Source organism: Scardinius erythrophthalmus (genome assembly GCF_964197995.2).
Source record: "Scardinius erythrophthalmus genome assembly, contig: HAP1_SCAFFOLD_206, whole genome shotgun sequence".
Lineage (NCBI taxonomy): Eukaryota > Metazoa > Chordata > Actinopteri > Cypriniformes > Leuciscidae > Scardinius > Scardinius erythrophthalmus.
In genome coordinates this window covers 52,149-70,072 of record NW_028296405.1, presented here as the reverse complement: position 1 = coordinate 70,072, position 17,924 = coordinate 52,149, and the positions used below count along the sequence as shown (strand labels likewise).

Here is a 17,924-nt window from a genome sequence, read left to right as displayed (position 1 = left end):
ATGGTTGATAAAAGTCAATAGCTGGAGAAAAAAAACATCACGTATTTATATGTGGAATTTTTTTTAATTTAACATCACACTGCATTATTAATTCATTACTTTAATGCATGTCTTTTTACTTATTTTCAAACCAACCTGGCTTGTAATTAAACAAGATCGATCTAGTATAATAAGTAATGTGTATCTAAGGTGTGTTAAGGCATGTTACAGTTTTACTCGATTGCTGAAACACTAACCCTAACCCTAAAATTTCAAAACCATAACACCATTCATCAAAAAGCACACCCTTTTCCCCAAACTATAAACACTATTCCCCAGTTTTGACACATGAGTAAGATTTCTTGAACTTTCACTGCAAAACTTTACACACATATCCCTTCATTTATCATTGCCGTACACAATGTTGTAATTTAGAAAGCACTAGCATTCAGCACAGCTTCAGCTCAATTAGCACACAATCACCCAGGAGGAAACACAAAGAGTCAAAACTGGTCACACAGCAATCGAGAACCTTCAATATATCGATGAAAGGGATAAGATGAGAGGGGGAGGAGAAGGGGGAGGGCAAAAAGACAAGCAGTCTCAGATGAGATTTGTGCCTTTTTAGTTGACCATGTTCTTGTCCATGGTAGGCTATGACTAAGGAGGCTGGGCGACGAGTACAGCCAAACTTGAGAGTCACTTCACCGTCGCTTCCATTACAGTTTTTCTCAATTGTTTACACACAAATACTGGTACTTGAGACACAATGAGCACAACATGTAACGCATTCACGAACCCCCTGAACCAATTCTGCGAAACTACAAGGACAATTCCTGCTTTACACTCAAATTGCAGTTCTAAAACCATTTTCAAAACACTACACACAATTCTCTGCTTATGGCACAATTTTCATGCAGAAAATCTCTTGTTTTCACAAGGAACACACTGCCATTCAAATATGCACACTGACTCTTCATATGGGCAAACACCCGTCACACAGTTTTACAATTAACAATCAGAGCTTTAGCATAAAAGAGCAACAGGTCAGCTCTTCAATGGGGCAATGGATGCCAACATTTTTTACTGTAAATGTACACAGGCAATTCTTCTGTTGTTTTGTATGTAGACAACTCTATGTACAACTTTTTAATTGGTTGGGATGTACACTGTGTACATTGTTTTTGTGGGAACAATAAAATGTATTTGTTACCGTGTATTTGTGTGTTCTGAGTATAAAAACAATATTCTCAGATATTTTACAACATTTATGTATGTACTGTCTGTAGTAAGTGTAACACTGAACAAGAAAATACCTAAGTCATTATGATGGATGGAGAAGAAGTGTTTTCCATTCATCATAGTGTTTTACACTGAACACATCAGTGTTCAACTGGTTCTTATAAATGTCTATTCATATGATGGTTTGTGTGTGTCATTTGAAAACAAAATACCATTTTGAGAAGAAATAACATTGTTTTGAATGTAAAGTTTCATTTTGCAGGAGAATTGAGGGGTTTTGCCCATTGTGTGTGTGTTTTTTGATTTGTGTGTAGAGTTCTGAGAATATGAGGCATGCTTTCAGAAAATGTGTGTAAACAATCAAGAAAAACTGTATCAGAAACTTCAGGGAGGAAAAAAGGTACAGTAGGGGTCAGACTGCTCTCTACTGTAACTTTTGAGTGCTGTACTCTGTGCTGTGACTACACATACTGTACATGTATGGTGGCTGTTGCACTATACTACTTTAATGAAAAGAAATGCATCAAATTGCCTCACATACAGATATATGCTTCCATTTTATAAAAAGGATGCATTATCAGTGCTTCTAATTTTGTAGGACACGATGGATTGGAAGAAGTCTGCCTGCACATTTCATTTCATGCGTCCCAGGGGATTTTACCCCCAATGACTGGTTAGGACCAAAGATGGGATGCTGGAGCAGAATCATCTTTATTGGTGTTATTTGGTGTATTGTTTTGTATTAAGGAATGAAAAAAAAAAAATTTTGTTGTGTTTGAATTTTTGAATTTTTGAATTTTTGTTGTGTTCATCATGTGAAAACGTTTTTGAAGGAGAGAACCACAACCAACATCGCTTGCGTATTACCGCATTAGTTTTTGTAGTATTGGTTTGCATGTAGCCTATCTCACCAGTGTGTATTGTAGAGTGTGTTTGTTTTTGAGATTCTACATGGCTCCTAAAAAAACTACAGTTTGTGTATATAGTGATAGTAATGATCAAAATAAAAAAAAATCGCTAGGATCTCAGGTCATTAAGTATATTTAACTGATATTGTAGTTGTAGGACAACCATCAGGGCCATCTCCAATGTACGCTATTTATAAACTACAATTCCCACAAGAGACGCGCCATAGAACTTCTTACAAAGTGTACAAATCAGCCACCATACTTGTAGTTCTTCTGGTTTCCCGACCAGGGTTATAAAAATGTGTCTTTACTATTATATATATCAAGAAACATACATTATACAGCCAAAACATACATTATGCTGCATTTAGATGATCAGGGTGAAACAAAATCGCCAGGATTTAACATCTGTGGTTTTAGCTGGTATAGGCTGTAGCCTACAGTAGAAATGAATTCGAGTTTGTCGGCGGGAGTTTAGTCCTTCAAAGAGCGACCTTTAATTTTTTATTATTATTATTTAATTATGGCCTCCACGTGTTTGTTTTGCCCCCTGCCCTGATGAATGTAATAAACTGCTGTGTATAAATATGTCAGCATTAGGAGACAAAATGTGCGATATACTGTCCAGATCAAGACCTTCACAATAAATCAATATTTGTCTTTTAACTAGTGACAAAAACTGTTCTATTCTAGAAGCTAAAATCATGGTGATCCATGTATCTTTATAATTAAATCAGTGTGTGTGTGTGTGTGTGTGTGTGAGAGAGAGAGAGAGAGAGAGAGAGAGAGAGAGAGAGAGAGAGAGAGAGAGAGAGAGAGAGAGAGAGAGAGAGAGAGATCACGTGTGTGAGAGAGATCAAAGTGTGACAGATGGAACTGGTACTTCAGCCAACAAGCGGCTCCGCAGTTCTATGCTTTATCTTTTGAAATATATAAAACCATTTATTTTATTTGGATTAAATATGCATGTTTTTTTCATCAGATTTACCAATTGTTATCATTTGTTTGTGCTGGTCAATTATGAACAATAGATAAAACTGAACTGCAAGCAAAAACTTGGGGCCGAGGGGTCACTGTTTCAAATATTTGAGGGGCTCCTCCCCAAACAAATGTAACCTCACTCCAATTTTTTTATAAAACTTGAAGGCCCTGATTAAATTATATATAGGCTACATTTTCATTTAAAAAGAATCCACTTGTAAAGTTAAACAAATTCCACATATAAATATACTCAATGAAGGTTGTTTCTTTTGTCTCAACCACATCATCATATTGTTTTGAATTTGATGTATGGAAAAGTAAAAACAAAAATTATCATCTTTTGCAAGTGTTATCATAGTGTATTTGTGGTCTTTCACAAAAATATAAGTGAAAATACACCAAATGCTTATGTATTGCTTTATTACTCACAAGAGGCTTAAAGGGTGATCAAACAAATTTATTGACAAGGTGCATGACAAGTAGAAACTATATAGTCTTTGGCAATTGGAACACATCGAAACATCGTTCTTTTAAAGGTGTACTGTAGAGAAATGCATGATATGAAGAGGGATATCCCCTACATGGAGCCGACACTGGTGGTGGTGAAGGGGTGAGTAGCAATGCTGAGATCTGGATGAATGTGGAGCTCTTCTCCTGATGAGCACAGCGGAGGGACCTATGACACGATTGGCTCAAGAGGGTTGAGAAGAAAATACATTTGGTTTAAGACGTAAAACGCCCAGTCAGCTGATGAGTTTGGAGTAGAAGAGAGTGAGAGAGAATGTAAAAGATATAAAGTAATGAGTGAGTATAAAGAAGGTCAGTCTTATTTGTTGAACTTCATATTTAAGCTTCATGTCAAACAAGCCATAAGGCTGTATTTCTTAACAGTGCACAGTGAGGTTAAGTGAACTTTGAAAAGCACAGACAACAGAACATGAAATCAAGTTACGCGTCAACTGTAATAAAATAAAAGTGCAATGTATAATCATGAAATATGAAAACATGCTTTTGAATAACATCTGAAGAAGAAAATTCAGTTGGATTAAGTACATTTCTAGTACAGCCCTCTCGAGATTAAACTCCAGGTCACATTCTTGGAGATTTTCACCTTTTCATTACTACAGAAAGATGAGATACGACTTCAAATGCAAAACAGAAACAATTGAATAAATACGCTGAAACCAAAATGGAGTTCAAAACATACATTTTATTTATTTTCATTATTTCGGAGAGAATCCTTTGGCTGCCAGGACTGGGCCCACTGCTCACCACTAAAAACAGAAGGGAATTTTTAGGGAATAACAGTTTAATTTTCCATCTATGAAGGACCACCACCTTCATGCATGCATTAATGGTGGTGGTCCTTCATAGATGGAAAATGAAACTGTTATAGTTCTGTAATGATGTGTGCTTTACACTTGTTATAATGCTTGTTTAATCTGAAACAGAACGGATTAATAGAAAAAGTATTGTAGCCAACCCCCCTATCTCTAATTCATAAAGCAGAAGAACAGAGAAATACTTACCATACTGGACAGGGCTCCCAGTCAACCAACATTTCTGCTTTGCCCTATCAAGAAAAATAAATAAATAATTCCATTCTTAGCATAAGGCTATTATGTCTGGTTATAGGCACTGAGTTTCATTGATACAATGGGTCATTATTTTCAGTAGACACTCCTTTCTAAACTGTAATTCAAAAAAGACCAAACACATAAAAAGCATCTACCTAACAATTATGGTATGTATACTGTAATATGTATTTGCCAACTCACAAGGAAGTTTCTAAATCCTATATTGCACTCTGCATACTGCCTACACTCTGCAGTTCCTTTATGACTGTCTAACCTTTCTCACTCTTTCTCTTACTACACTCCTGATGGGGAAAGCCTCTAGGCGAGTGTGGTAGGAGCAATCTGTGAACAAAAACACGTTTCAAATACTTATTAGTTAGTTTAGGAACAAAATAAACACAACTATGAAGACTTACAACTATGAATCACTTTGTGATTTTCTAGGCTGATATGGCTAGGAACTATACTCTCATTCCTGCGTAATAATCAAGAAACTTTGCTGCCGTACCATGAGTCCAGCAGACGTAATGATATGACGCAGCGCCTGAAAATAGTCCCCAGCTCGGTAGACTAGGGTCGACCATTTTCAGGCGCTGCTACATATTACTGTATTTTGACTGTACAACTATGGGGGAGTTGTAAAATGAGCCTATTTCCAAAAAAAGTGGAGTATCCCTTTAAGTAGGGAGCAGACTTGCAAGGATGACAACAAGTGATGTTTATCACTAATCAAAACATGTACCATGGAACCAAATCACTAATTTCCAATGTGGTATGCTTGCTTGAATAACCATACTACTGCTAAGCCACAGCTCACAACTGAGAATACTCCACTGCTGCTGCTTCTACTACTACAATGCATTTTGGTCAAATTAGACTAATTAAGCCTGTTGGATTTTATAGGTTGTCAATTGTACTAATCTCACTATTACTATTATGTACTACTATTATTATTATTATTATTATTATTACTATTCTATATCTATTATGAATAATCATGGTTATGTGTGCTACGCTGGACTAGCTGGACTGGTCAAGACATTTACATATTGTTGCCCTGTTGCGGGTCGCTAAGTCGCTTTGGATAAAAGCTTTTGCTAAATGATTAAATAAATAAATAAAATTTTGACTAATTGTCTGTTTTAAGTAGTTAAAAAAAAGCAATGGAACTATAGCAAATAAACCGGGGTAAAAGTTGCAATGTATAGCAAAGTATCAATCATTGCATTTACATGCAATGCACTTACTCTTTTGTGACCTTTTCCTTTCCGGCATATGCCTTGGTCCCCCTGTGAGAAAAAACAAAAAACAAAAAAACACATTTACATTAATTAGACAAAATGCACTTTGTAATGTCTTTTCAACATAAATATGTGTCCCTGACTCCCTGGTGTGTCTAGAGAGTAGAGACCCCTGAAATATGGAAAAAGACCATCCTCTATTTCAGTTAATGTGTCTGCAAACACGCTGTTTATATTTGGCTCCACATTTTACATGACATGCAGGCTGAGGCTCATTAGAATAGTAATCATAGTAGGCTTATAGAATACTCCATCTAAAACGACTCGTTTCAGACAGGGTCTGCATAAAGGACCAGTTCAAGATAAATAAGGATTTTTTTTTAAGGATAATGCAAAGCTACTCTAGTGGACTATCAGAACAAAAATATAGAACTGGAAATTAGCATAATAGGTCCCCTTTAAATTCTATTTGCGTAATTCATTTATTTACTTAAAGGGTTAGTTCACCCAAATATGAAAATTCTGTCAGTAATTACTCACCCTCATGTTGTTCTTCCAACCCCGTAAGACCTTCGTTCATCTTCGGATCACAAATTAAGATATTTTTGATTAAATCTGAGAGCTGGATCACATTTCCATAGGCTACTAAGGGATTGAAACTTGCTGGCCCAGAAAATGTATTAAAGAGATTGTTAATATAGTCCAAGTGACTCCAGTTGCTCAATCTTAAAGGAGTCATAACCTGTAATTTTCACTTTTCCACGAGAATCAATGTATGTTATGATTGCCTAACGATTATACACTGGCCGGGAAGCCGATATTTAAAAGTGAAGCGTTTGTTTACCCCAGGATTCATCAACCAGCAAGCGTGCACGCGCACTCAAATACGAGATTTTAATTTCAGCCCCGACTTGACGTCATGACGGGGCAGGATATACCATATATGGACACCGCAGACCTATGCCGCGGGAAGCCTGCCCTGCCCCTTACCCCCTCATATTCAATTCAGTCGCGAAAGATGCAGAAACGTAGTGCACACGTGAGTTGCTCTGTTGTTGACTGCCAGAATCAACATGTAAATGTGTTTTCTCTACCAAGAACGGACCTAGCTATCAGGGACCAGTGGATTAAATTCATTTTTAATGACGCGGTTCCTACAACCCTTCCCACTGGCTTAACGTTTGGTGTCTGTGCTAACTAAACATTTTACGCCGGAATCCTTCACAAATTTGGGGCAATATCAGGCGAAGTTGGCATCGAAGCTCGGGAAAAAGGGGCCATTTTCAACAATCAGAGACTTGCCTGCAATTGAAACGGTAAAGGCCCGTTCACACCAAGCACGATAACTATAAAGATAACGATAAAGATAACTATATATGTGTCCACACCAGCGACCGATAACGGACTTTTTATTCTAAGCACGCGCGCGCCCGGATGATCCAGATCCATTTTAAATGCGCGAGACCTTTAAATTAGAATGGATTCTGATTGGCTGTCAGTGTTTTATCGTTCGACAGCTGGAAAAAAATCGTTCTGAAAGTGATCCCTATGATATCGTTCCTCATATCTTTATCGTTATAGTTGTGGTGTGAACTCTGTTATTCTTTAATATGGAGAACGATTTTTAGAATTATATCTTTATCGTTATCTTTATAGTTATCATCCTTGGTGTGAACGGGCCTTAAGACTGTGTTTTTATTGCTCTACTGTGTGTAACAAACAGCAGCTAACTGCTAATGTGGCTATTGTATGCTAGCGGGAGTATTAGCTTCGAGGTAAACATGAATGTTGGAACAACATGAGGGAGAGTAATTACTGACAGAATTTTCATTTTTGGGTGAACTAACCCTTTAAGAGAATCTGCTTGACTAATGAGCTATGGTAACAGTTATCAGAACCACCAATAATTACCCAACAAACATTATTTACATACCTGACTTTTTCTTTTTGCGACTTGCAACTGTGCCCCTGGCTGACCCTGTGAAGACAGCAATGGGTTTGGAGAAAGAAAATTACTCATATACCAAATAAATCTTTAACTTATTATTTAAAATACTGAAAGACCACAACGTCGCACAAGTGTGGCAGTACATGTATTAATAGGTGTAAAGTACATGTAGTCTTATTGCGATTGAATTAAGGTTGCTCCATTTACTCCACGTGTTTCACTTTCTCGCTTATGTCCATCCTGTTTGTGATAATCCTAATTTGTTTCAACAAGAGCTGATCCTTCGCTGACTTGATCAAGGAACGCAAGGGGTGGGAAAATGGTGGTGTGGTTGTGAGCATGAAATGTGCTCATCAAATTTCATAGCAATCTGATAAATTGAGATATGTTGCCTTCAAGTTTAGTGTGCATGGGACACTGACATTCCCAATTATTTTGAATATTCAAATTATCCTAATATCTTTAATCTTTAATTTTGGCCAAGTAATTTCAGCATTCGATTAGTAGCATTTTTTTTTACTTTTAGATTTATAATAGACTCACAAAATTCCTTCCAAAAGCCCTAGTACAGAATCGGATAGACCATCTAATTATGTAATATCAGATCAACTTTTCTAGCAGATTATCCATGGAAAATGAGAACCTTGTGAGTTTTAATTTATCAACCAGCAAAAAAGTTATAGCATGGTGTGTTTGAGTTCATTTCCCCTACTTGACATCATGCATCCTGCATTGTGACTATTTCACATGCACACATTGCAATGTCGATGCTGAAAAGAGCCCTAACCTGCATCAAGCTCTATGGGGGAAATAAACTGGAAGTCAAGTAAATTCAAGGTAACCCATTGGTCAAACACTTTAGGCCTTTACAAATATAAACTGTAACTCTTTAAATTTGTTCTAATTACCTTGCCCCTCCATTGGGCTCGTCTGCTCCACCTGCCCCTCCACAGGGCTCGTCTGCTCCACCTGCCCCTCCACAGGGCTCGTCTGCTCCACAGGGCTCGTCTGCTCCACCTGCCCCTCCACAGGGCTCGTCTGCTCCACCTGCCCCTCCACAGGGCTCGTCTGCTCCACCTGCCCCTCCACAGGGCTCGTCTGCTCCACCTGCCCCTCCACGGGGCTCGTCTGCTCCACCTGCCCCTCCACGGGGCTCGCCTGCTCCACCTGCCCCTCCACGGGGCTCGCCTGCTCCACCTGCCCCTCCACGGGGCTCGCCTGCTCCACCTGCCCCTCCACGGGGCTCGCCTGCTCCACCTGCCCCTCCACGGGGCTCGCCTGCTCCACCTGCCCCTCCACGGGGCTCGCCTGCTCCACCTGCCCCTCCACGGGGCTCGCCTGCTCCACCTGCCCCTCCACGGGGCTCGCCTGATCCACCTGCCCCTCCACGGGGCTCGCCTGCTCACCTTCTTCCGGTTGCTTGTTCTCCAATGGGTCACAGGGTGTGAGATGCAGCGTAATCAGCTGATCATCATTGCCACTGGAATCCTGGGTCCAACCTGTGCAAGTTAAACAAGTGTTGTGTTTTGCTTATTTAAAACATAGAGGTTAACCATAAGCTTGATCTGTACCTGTTTTAAGTTTTAATCTGTTTGAATCATATAGGCCTAGTCCAAATTTTGCCCAACCAGATTTGAAGGCACTTTTGATTGCAGGAGAACTATTGAGTGTCAACTGGATGTATTAGATATCTGCAATATATTTGATTGATTTCCAATGACTATAACCAATACAATATATCTTTAAGTCGGGAAAATAAAACCCAAACTGCTCATAATATCTATTCAAAAAATGACAAGTATAATGTTTGTTTACAGTCTGGGTTATGCCTCAAAGTTAGTAGCAGTGTAAGTTTTTGGTGTATCCAGCCAACATTTGATTGTTTTCTTTTTCTTTGTGTTATTTCTGGTAATGCTCTACATTTTAGCGCCGTCCTTGATATTGTTTTATTGAATATATATATATATATATATATATATATATATATATATATATATATATATATATATATATATATATATATATATATATATATATATATATATATATATATATATATATATATATATTATCATTTAATTCATTGACCCAGTAACCAAAACGTGTCTTTGCGAATTTCATGTGTTCAATTAGTATGTCCAGATTTTTGTGATTTACAAAAAATTAAGCTCAATGTTAAATCTCCTTTAAGATAATAAAATCTTTTGCGCTCTCAACACAAATTGTGAACTGTGACTTTAAGATACAGTGCATGCATCTCACCTTCACAAAGGTATTCATAAAATGAACCTATCTTCTGAAGGTAGTCCTGGGCATAGGCGGAGAGGGTGCAGCGAGGGGTTAATATTTCACACTTCATTTCTTTTTTTTTGTTCTCCTTTCCAAGAAGCAGAACTGGCTTGTATCCAATGGCATGGAGTTTCTCAAGCTGCAATGACAACATTGTGTATTTTTGCTGTTTAATGAAATAGAAAAACAACATAAAAAATAACTAGGAATATTAATTATTAAGAAAATATAACATTATTAATGACAGCATCCAGGTTACTGCCATTCAGGATTTTTAACCTAATAGTGAGTTTTGCTTTTGTAAAACCAAGTATGTGCAAACAGGAAGGCTCATACAGTAGAAGCAAAAAAAACAAATATATATAGAAAATAAGGTTAAAATATAACTTTTTGTAATATTAGGAGCTTGGGTTTTGCACCTACGTTGATAAGATTATGTAGCCATTGTGCAACTGGACAATGACAATCTAAAGATTTATTTTAAAAAGGCAGAACCTTAGTGATAACATGACCAAATGGGTGAATGCTGCACATATTTACAGTTGACACGTGCACATTGTTGTTTTGAGTAGTACAGTATGAATGCAGTTCATTTGTTATTTCTCATCCACTCGATAAGAAAGTTTGATTATTATATTGCAATTCTGTCACAATACATGCCTGTATTTGTTATGAACTCAAGAATTCCTGAGTATCAATTATATTTGCTGTGTGTTCAAATTTTGCTCTGGTAGATCATTAAGGTCTGTGATGTGTTATGGTGAAGATGTGTTTACTTTAGGGTATTAGCCTACCACTAAAATAAAAACTAAAAATCACAATTACATCTACCTTCAAATTTGATAGTTAAATTGTACTTTTAAATTAGTTCTGATGACACAGGGAGGACAAAGTATCATTAGAAAAAAATAATTTAACTTTATCTATATTGGCAAAAAATACTGTCTTTCTGACCTTGCGCTGGCATGCTCACTTAATAACAAATGGTACCACTGAATGTACTTCCTAGATGATCTGGAAAGTTTAATGTCATGTATGAAATTGTACGTACCAGGATATTGGCTTCATCCTTGATGGATGCAATGTTGTGGTTTTTCTTACGACCAACCACCCATTCATCTCGCTTCTCATCAAACCTCTGAAGCTTCTTCTTGAGGCGCTGCTTCTGAGGTTGCTCCTTTTTACAGTGTGAACAGACCTTTTGTGCACAAAATAAAATGCCCTGACAAAAAGGGCAGTTCTTTTTTGTAGACCCCCCCGGCATTATAACAGTCAGATACAGACAGACAGACAGACAGACAAAGATGGATAAGAGACAAGTAGACAAAGACAGACAGAGAGAAAAGAACGAGCAATAGATAAAGACTGTGAGATAGATGGAGAGAGAAATATAGATATTGAGAACAGAGAGAATGTGAGATATAGAAAATAAAGAAGAGATTGAGGTTGGCTCTTAAAAGTGCCTTTGGGTTTTGAAATCAGGTGTGGCTATAGGTTCGGACAGGTGATGTGTTTGACAGGATCTGCATGGAGAACAACAGAAAATGTTGATTATGTAGTGTTTATGTACCCTATTAATGACCCTAATAGTGAGTGATTCCCATTTTCTTATAAATACTTAAAATAAATAAATACAGATTCACGTTGCTCCTATTTCCTGTGCGCGTAATTTTTTTTTAAAGGCGCGCGCGCGTAACATGTGCCTGGGGTTCGACATCCCAGATTAAAAGGCAGCGTTATGTGCAGTATAAGTTTAGACCAAGTGATAATATTGTTATTACTGACACATTACAGTGACACTGTGGGTGAACCACGATGATCGAGAGAAAATTACATATTTTAGATAACTAACGTTAGAGTTAGCATGTTGAAGTTGGCTATCCATTTAGCAAGCCTAATTTCACAGGATTTTTTTCTGATAATGAGCAAACCTTGGACGGGCTTTAATTCGTTGCCCTAACGTGTAAATCATGTGAATCTAATATGGCAAATGCATCAATTATTTATAGCAAAACGTGATCGTTACGTACGAATGAGCCTAGCAACTTACCTGGAAAGTGGTTTGAGCGCAATGAGAAATCACTGAAGAAATCACCCAATTACAGGGCGGGCTGGCTCCGTCTCCATAGCAACGGAAGCTGATGATCATGGGTAATACTGGAAACAAATAAAACTGATGGCCATAACACATAGTATTGTTGAATTATCAAGCACACTTTCGCGTGTGTGTTGAAAAAAGATGAGGATATCATTAAAAGAGAATCGGTGGCGGGTCCTCAGTTTTATCTGTCGTCATCACCATAGTAACGGTCGATAAGGCTCGTGGGAAATGTAGTTACTGTTAGATTTGACACGCCAAACCGATGGAAAACCGGTATTTTTCAGCAAAGAAACAGGAATATTTAGAAGCAATAGCCGTAACTCAACTTTGCACTCGCATTCAGGAATAATATACATATTTTTTTAATGTAAGGAAGCACTGACGATGGTTTACAATGTTGAGTAGCCTACCGATTATAATTTAAAAAGCAATAAAACAAGGATTAAAATCTCCTGATTAAATGATGGGCAAAGTAGCCCCTAAAGTTTTCTAAATGAATCACAAAAAAAAATAAAAATAACAATACTGTGTTTCGAAAGAAAAACGTGGTGCAGGCACGAAAAAGACGTCCCATTGAAATACATTAGATTGAAAGTCGTGCTGAGTGACACGAAAAAAGGAAGGAAATTCGTGCCCATGGACACGAATCAATTTGTGTTGAGTAGCCTATACCGAATATAAAGTAATAAAAACGAGGATTGAAATCACCTGATTAAATGTTGAGTAATGTAGCCCTTAAAGTCTGCAAAATTAATAACAATTGAGAAAAAACAATAGCCTACCGTGCTCTCGAAAAAAAACGTGGTGCAGGCACGAAAAATACGTCCCATTGAAATACATTAGATTGAAAGTCGTGCTGAGTGACACGAAAAAAAGAAGGAAATTCGTGCCTATGAACACGAATCAATAGATTCATGTTGAGTAGCCTATACCGAATATAAAGCAATAAAAACGAGGATTAAAATCACCTGATTAAATGTTGTGTAATGTAGCCCTTAAAGTCTGCAAAATTAATAACAATTGAGAAAAAACAATACGGTGCTCTCGAAAAAAAAACGTGGTGCAGGCACGAAAAATACGTCCCATTGAAATACATTGGATTGAAAGTCGTGCTGAATGACACGAAAAAAAGAAGAAAATTTGAGCCCATGGACACTAATAAATAGATTCATGTTGAGTAGCCTATACCGAATATAAAGCAATAAAAACAAGGATTAAAATCTCCTGATTAAATGTTGTGTAATGTAGCCCTTAAAGTTGGCAAAATGAATACCAATTGAGAAAAAACAACTCTCGAAAGAAAAACGTGGTGCAAGCACGAAAAATACGCCCCATTGAAATACATTAGATTGAAAGTCGTGCTGAGTGACACGAAAAAAATGAAATTCGTGCCTTTGGACACGAATAAATTCGTGTTGAGTAGCCTACCGAATAGGCTACAATACAACGAGGATTAAAATCTCCTGATTAAATGTTGAGCAATGTAGCCCTTAAATTTTGCAAAAGGAATAGCCAAACATTTGAGAAAAAAAATAGTGTGTTCTCGAAAGAAAGACGTGCAAGCACGAAAAATACGTCCCATTGAAATACATTGAATGTCGTGCTGAGTGACACGAAAAAAATAAGGATATTTGTGCCCTTGGACACGAATAAATAGATTAATGTTGAGTAGCCTACCGAATATAAAGCAATAAAAACGAGGATTAAAATCTATTGATTAAATATTGAGTAATGTAGCTCTTAAAGTTTGCAAAATGAATAACAATTGAGAAAAAAAACAATACTGTGCTCTCGAAAGAAAAACGTGGTGCAGGCACGAAAAATACGTCCCATTGAAATACATTAGATTGAAAGTCGTGCTGAGTGACACGAAAAAATGGGGAAAATCGTGTCCACGAACACGAATCAATAGATTAAATTTCGTGACTATGTCACGAACTGCCGTGAGACTGGGTTGGCCAGTGAAGCCACAAACTGCAGCATTCTACCCCATTACATCTGCAATGATTAGAAATGGAGGAGAACATCTGGCGTCTGCGCTGTGATAGAAAAGAGCATTCTGTCCTTTAATGGATATCTGCAGGCCAAACAGATCTTATATTTTATCTCGCAGAGTTAACTCTTCACACGCCAGCTGCTCGGCTAAGCACAAAAAGGCTGGAGAAAGGGAGCAAGTGGCGTTCTCTTTAACTATGCTGTTTTATAGGGTCCAGAGCACATGCGCCACGGGGGTGACATTTTGGGCATCTGAAAAACAAGAAATGCAGATAATTATTTAACATTATACATAGAGCGTTGCGATAAACGTCTGGATTTGGTTTTAGCTTCAACTTAATATGCCTGTTTATGCATCGCATCTTAATACAGTTTTCTGAAATACCCAGTGTTCATGCAAAGCACAATTAAACATTTTCACAGCAGAACCATATGGAGGACTTCTGCGTTTTAGACTCATCGATGGTAGTGTCTCCTCCGGTCCATTAGTTCAGTAGGGGTGAGTGAGCATGTTTTGTGGTCTCTCTCACTGGTGTAATCTGAGCATGCTCAGACTGTGCTCACCAAAACAAATGCTGCTAGACTGTTTGAGAATATTTTCACCACTACAAAAGCAGAGATCTTCACAGGAGCTAAAAATGAGGTGCAAATATAAACAGGGAGACTAAAAACCATCTGTACAAAGACTTACAGAAAAGCCTATTGTAAGTAATTATGGGAAGTTTAATGCAAGGCGGTAATAAGACACAAAAACACACCTGATTTATGTGAGGGCTTTTGTTCCCTCCCCTTATTTAGTTGCTGTGTTTTTCTGTTTTTTTTTTGTTTTGTTTTTTCATAGTTGTATATACTAGTAAATAAGTTAATATGTTTTGTGTTTTATGAAATGACAACTATGTTTTTATGTCCGCAAATCACAGCTTTACATTAAATTAAAGAATTATTGATGTCCACACTGTGTATCGCAACTGTTCAGATCCGATTTGTGTGTCCATGCAGCTCTTTCGTTTTCTGGATTATCTGCATTGGTTTCTATGGCAATGACGTTGCATTGGTAGGAATACGTCAAAAACAACAACAACCGCAACATGGATGGGTTTGCAATAGAGATGTTGTATTATTTGAATTTTACAACATGGAAATGTGTAGCCGCTGGGATTCACATTTCATGTGAGTTTTTGCTGTTCACATTAGCTAATTCTGATCAGATTTCAATCGGATATGCACAAAAATTTGGATTTGTTCTAACAGTCTGAACGTAGCCTAAGAGTGCTTCATTTCTTTTATGTAAGTCTTCTTCATAAATCCACGCCACTAGGGGACGTAACATAATGTGGGGTCTCATCGGGGATCTTTCCCTGGTATTGGGGAAGTTCCAGTAGTTAGCATTACTCATTGTTTTGCTCTGGGGATGTCTGTGGTGGACGGACTCAAGTGACTATAGTGTTGTAAGTATCATAGCATTGAGCTTTGTAAGCTTCGTGATATCCTCAAATGTATGTAGGTTTGTTGAAAATCCGTTGTTTGACTATATCGAAAAATGGTGTAAATATGATCTCCTGGCAATAGCTGAACACTTCCAAATCTCAGTTAGTCGGCAATGTTTGAGTTTGCCTATCACACTAACACCTCTCGGACTGGCTCTAGTATTATCTCTGCAACCACACTTGGCTCATGAATATTACGTGATGGCTGCGGGTCTTACTGGCGCTAATTATGGCGAGCTGATGAAAGCCTACCTATAAGACGAAGGTCCCATAATGAACATGAGCGGAAAATTTAACAGGCTGGTAACACGCCCCTTTTCTGCTGAGAGAGTATCAATAATGACAGGGGAGCGTGGATATGCAAAATGGCCGTCTTTGCCTGCAATTCGTAAAAAAGAATATAATTGGGCGACCGCAGGTTCAAATGATGGCCTTTGCCAACTCCTGACAAAACAGACATAATTAAGAGCTTGCAGCCTCAGGAGGGGCCGGCAGGGGCTGATCTCAGAACAGCAGTGGAGGATTAGAGCAATGAGAGACCTGCCCCTACCAACACATAACACCACAGATCACCTGTTTAAACTCACAGAGCTGGGTTGAATACAGATAAAAGAGGTCATGTTAAGATGAGAACCTTGATCACTGTATGTAATGTACTATAGTATTTAAATAAAGAAATGAAAGAGAAACAATCAAAAGAAATCCCGTTAACCAGTCATTACTGTATATCAAGTTTATTTATATCGTGCTTTTTAAAAAACACACAATATATACAGCTATTTCTTTTTTGAAATATTTATTATATAATCCACTTAATCTATGTCTCCTATATATATGGACAGATAAAGTGGACTACAAAATAAATATTTAGCAAAAAGAGACAGAAACCATAAAAAGAAAAACACATAATGCTCCGTAAATAATAGATACTGATATTAATAATGCTAATAAACACAGTGTAAAATTAAGTTTATGTTTTTTTTTTTTTTCAAGAGACAGAGAGACTAGATGAAAGTGTAAACTAATTACATATTAATAAATTACACTATTGGTTTTCTGTTTACTTTGTCATTGACATCATCGACCCATAATCCTGTGTGAATTAAATACATTTTGACTTTACTTACTGTGATATCTGGGTTTATTTGAAAGAGACAGATTCATAATATTCACCTTTGTTGTGAATATCCACCTCCTTTTTTTTCTTTTCTTTTTTTTTGTAGAATGACCTATAAATTAATAAAATATGACTGGAAGGTTTTATTAGTTGTGATGCAGACCTCCCAACTTTGTGCGAGGAGAGGGAAAATATGAAGGGTTATAGAGCGAACAATCTCTCGATAATTAACAGGAGGATAAACAAAACATAAATTTGGATATTGCATTTATTTGGACTACCACTCAAATATGCGTGAACCACGCAATTTTAATTAAAAGATAAATCTATGTGACACTCTGCCTCAGAGTTAATTATTCAGTGTTGTATAATAAAAATAAAGCCTATTAAACATGCCACACACTGTATTTCTCCATTAACAGTAAAACGAGCATGCATTGGGGACGTTTTAGATTCAAGGGCTGTGTGTTGAGCTTCCTCTTGTTTTTCCACCGTTTTCAGTGCGTTGGTTATCTTATATTATACATACACAGAGAAGAAGGCATAAAGGCATGTATGTCAGTGTTAAATTTTTAACACTTATATCTTTGCATGTGTCCTGTGTTGATGACTCTGTGGGTCTCAGTGTTACAGGTGGTGCTCATTACGGTTTATGAAAGCCATTTGATTTCATTTAGTGCTGTTCACGGCTCTCTTTGGTGCCACACATCAACAGACTATTTTTTTTTTTGTTTCACTATCCGTAAATGTTATGGCCAACAGTGGCAGCCATGAAGGAATGCAAATGGTTTTAAATGCTTTTTGACAAAGATCTGTGGTTTTCTGCAAAAAGGATATTGAAATGACTGAAATGAAAGCTTTAACGTAAGTTCTGCCGGGAAGACTCAATTGTTACGTCACTTATTACCTTCACATCTAACCAATCGTGTTCTAAAAGGCTACTTGTAGTATAAAAGATCAGTACTTAAACATGTCTGAGTTCGCAGATGCTGATGCCAACATTCACCTCCATCCTCCCCACCACACCCAGGATGGTCCCTGCCCATACCTCCCAGGGGG

The 17,924-nt window shown here is 37.5% G+C and overlaps 1 protein-coding gene across 4 annotated transcripts; it reads right to left on the bottom strand.

Moving 5' to 3' along the window:
- Positions 1-3,559: 3,559 nt before the first annotated feature.
- LOC308686359 (uncharacterized protein) lies at positions 3,560-14,195 on the bottom strand. Of its 4 annotated transcripts, XM_081394768.1 has the most exons (7): positions 11,217-14,195; positions 10,139-10,304; positions 8,785-9,375; positions 7,862-7,906; positions 5,935-5,976; positions 4,640-4,683; positions 4,339-4,384 (listed from the first exon to the last, which is right to left on the bottom strand). In XM_081394768.1, the coding sequence occupies exons 1-6, from the start codon at positions 11,427-11,429 to the stop codon at positions 4,661-4,663; spliced, it is 1,080 nt and encodes a 359-aa protein (XP_081250894.1). In that variant the 5' UTR covers positions 11,430-14,195; the 3' UTR covers positions 4,339-4,384; positions 4,640-4,660. The 4 variants fall into 4 exon arrangements, 3 of the variants coding, with proteins under 3 accessions (XP_081250894.1, XP_081250893.1, XP_081250892.1); XR_014029581.1 differs by having other exon boundaries at positions 3,560-4,384; positions 4,640-5,976; XM_081394767.1 differs by lacking the exon at positions 4,339-4,384 and having other exon boundaries at positions 4,477-4,683.
- Positions 14,196-17,924: the final 3,729 nt, after the last annotated feature.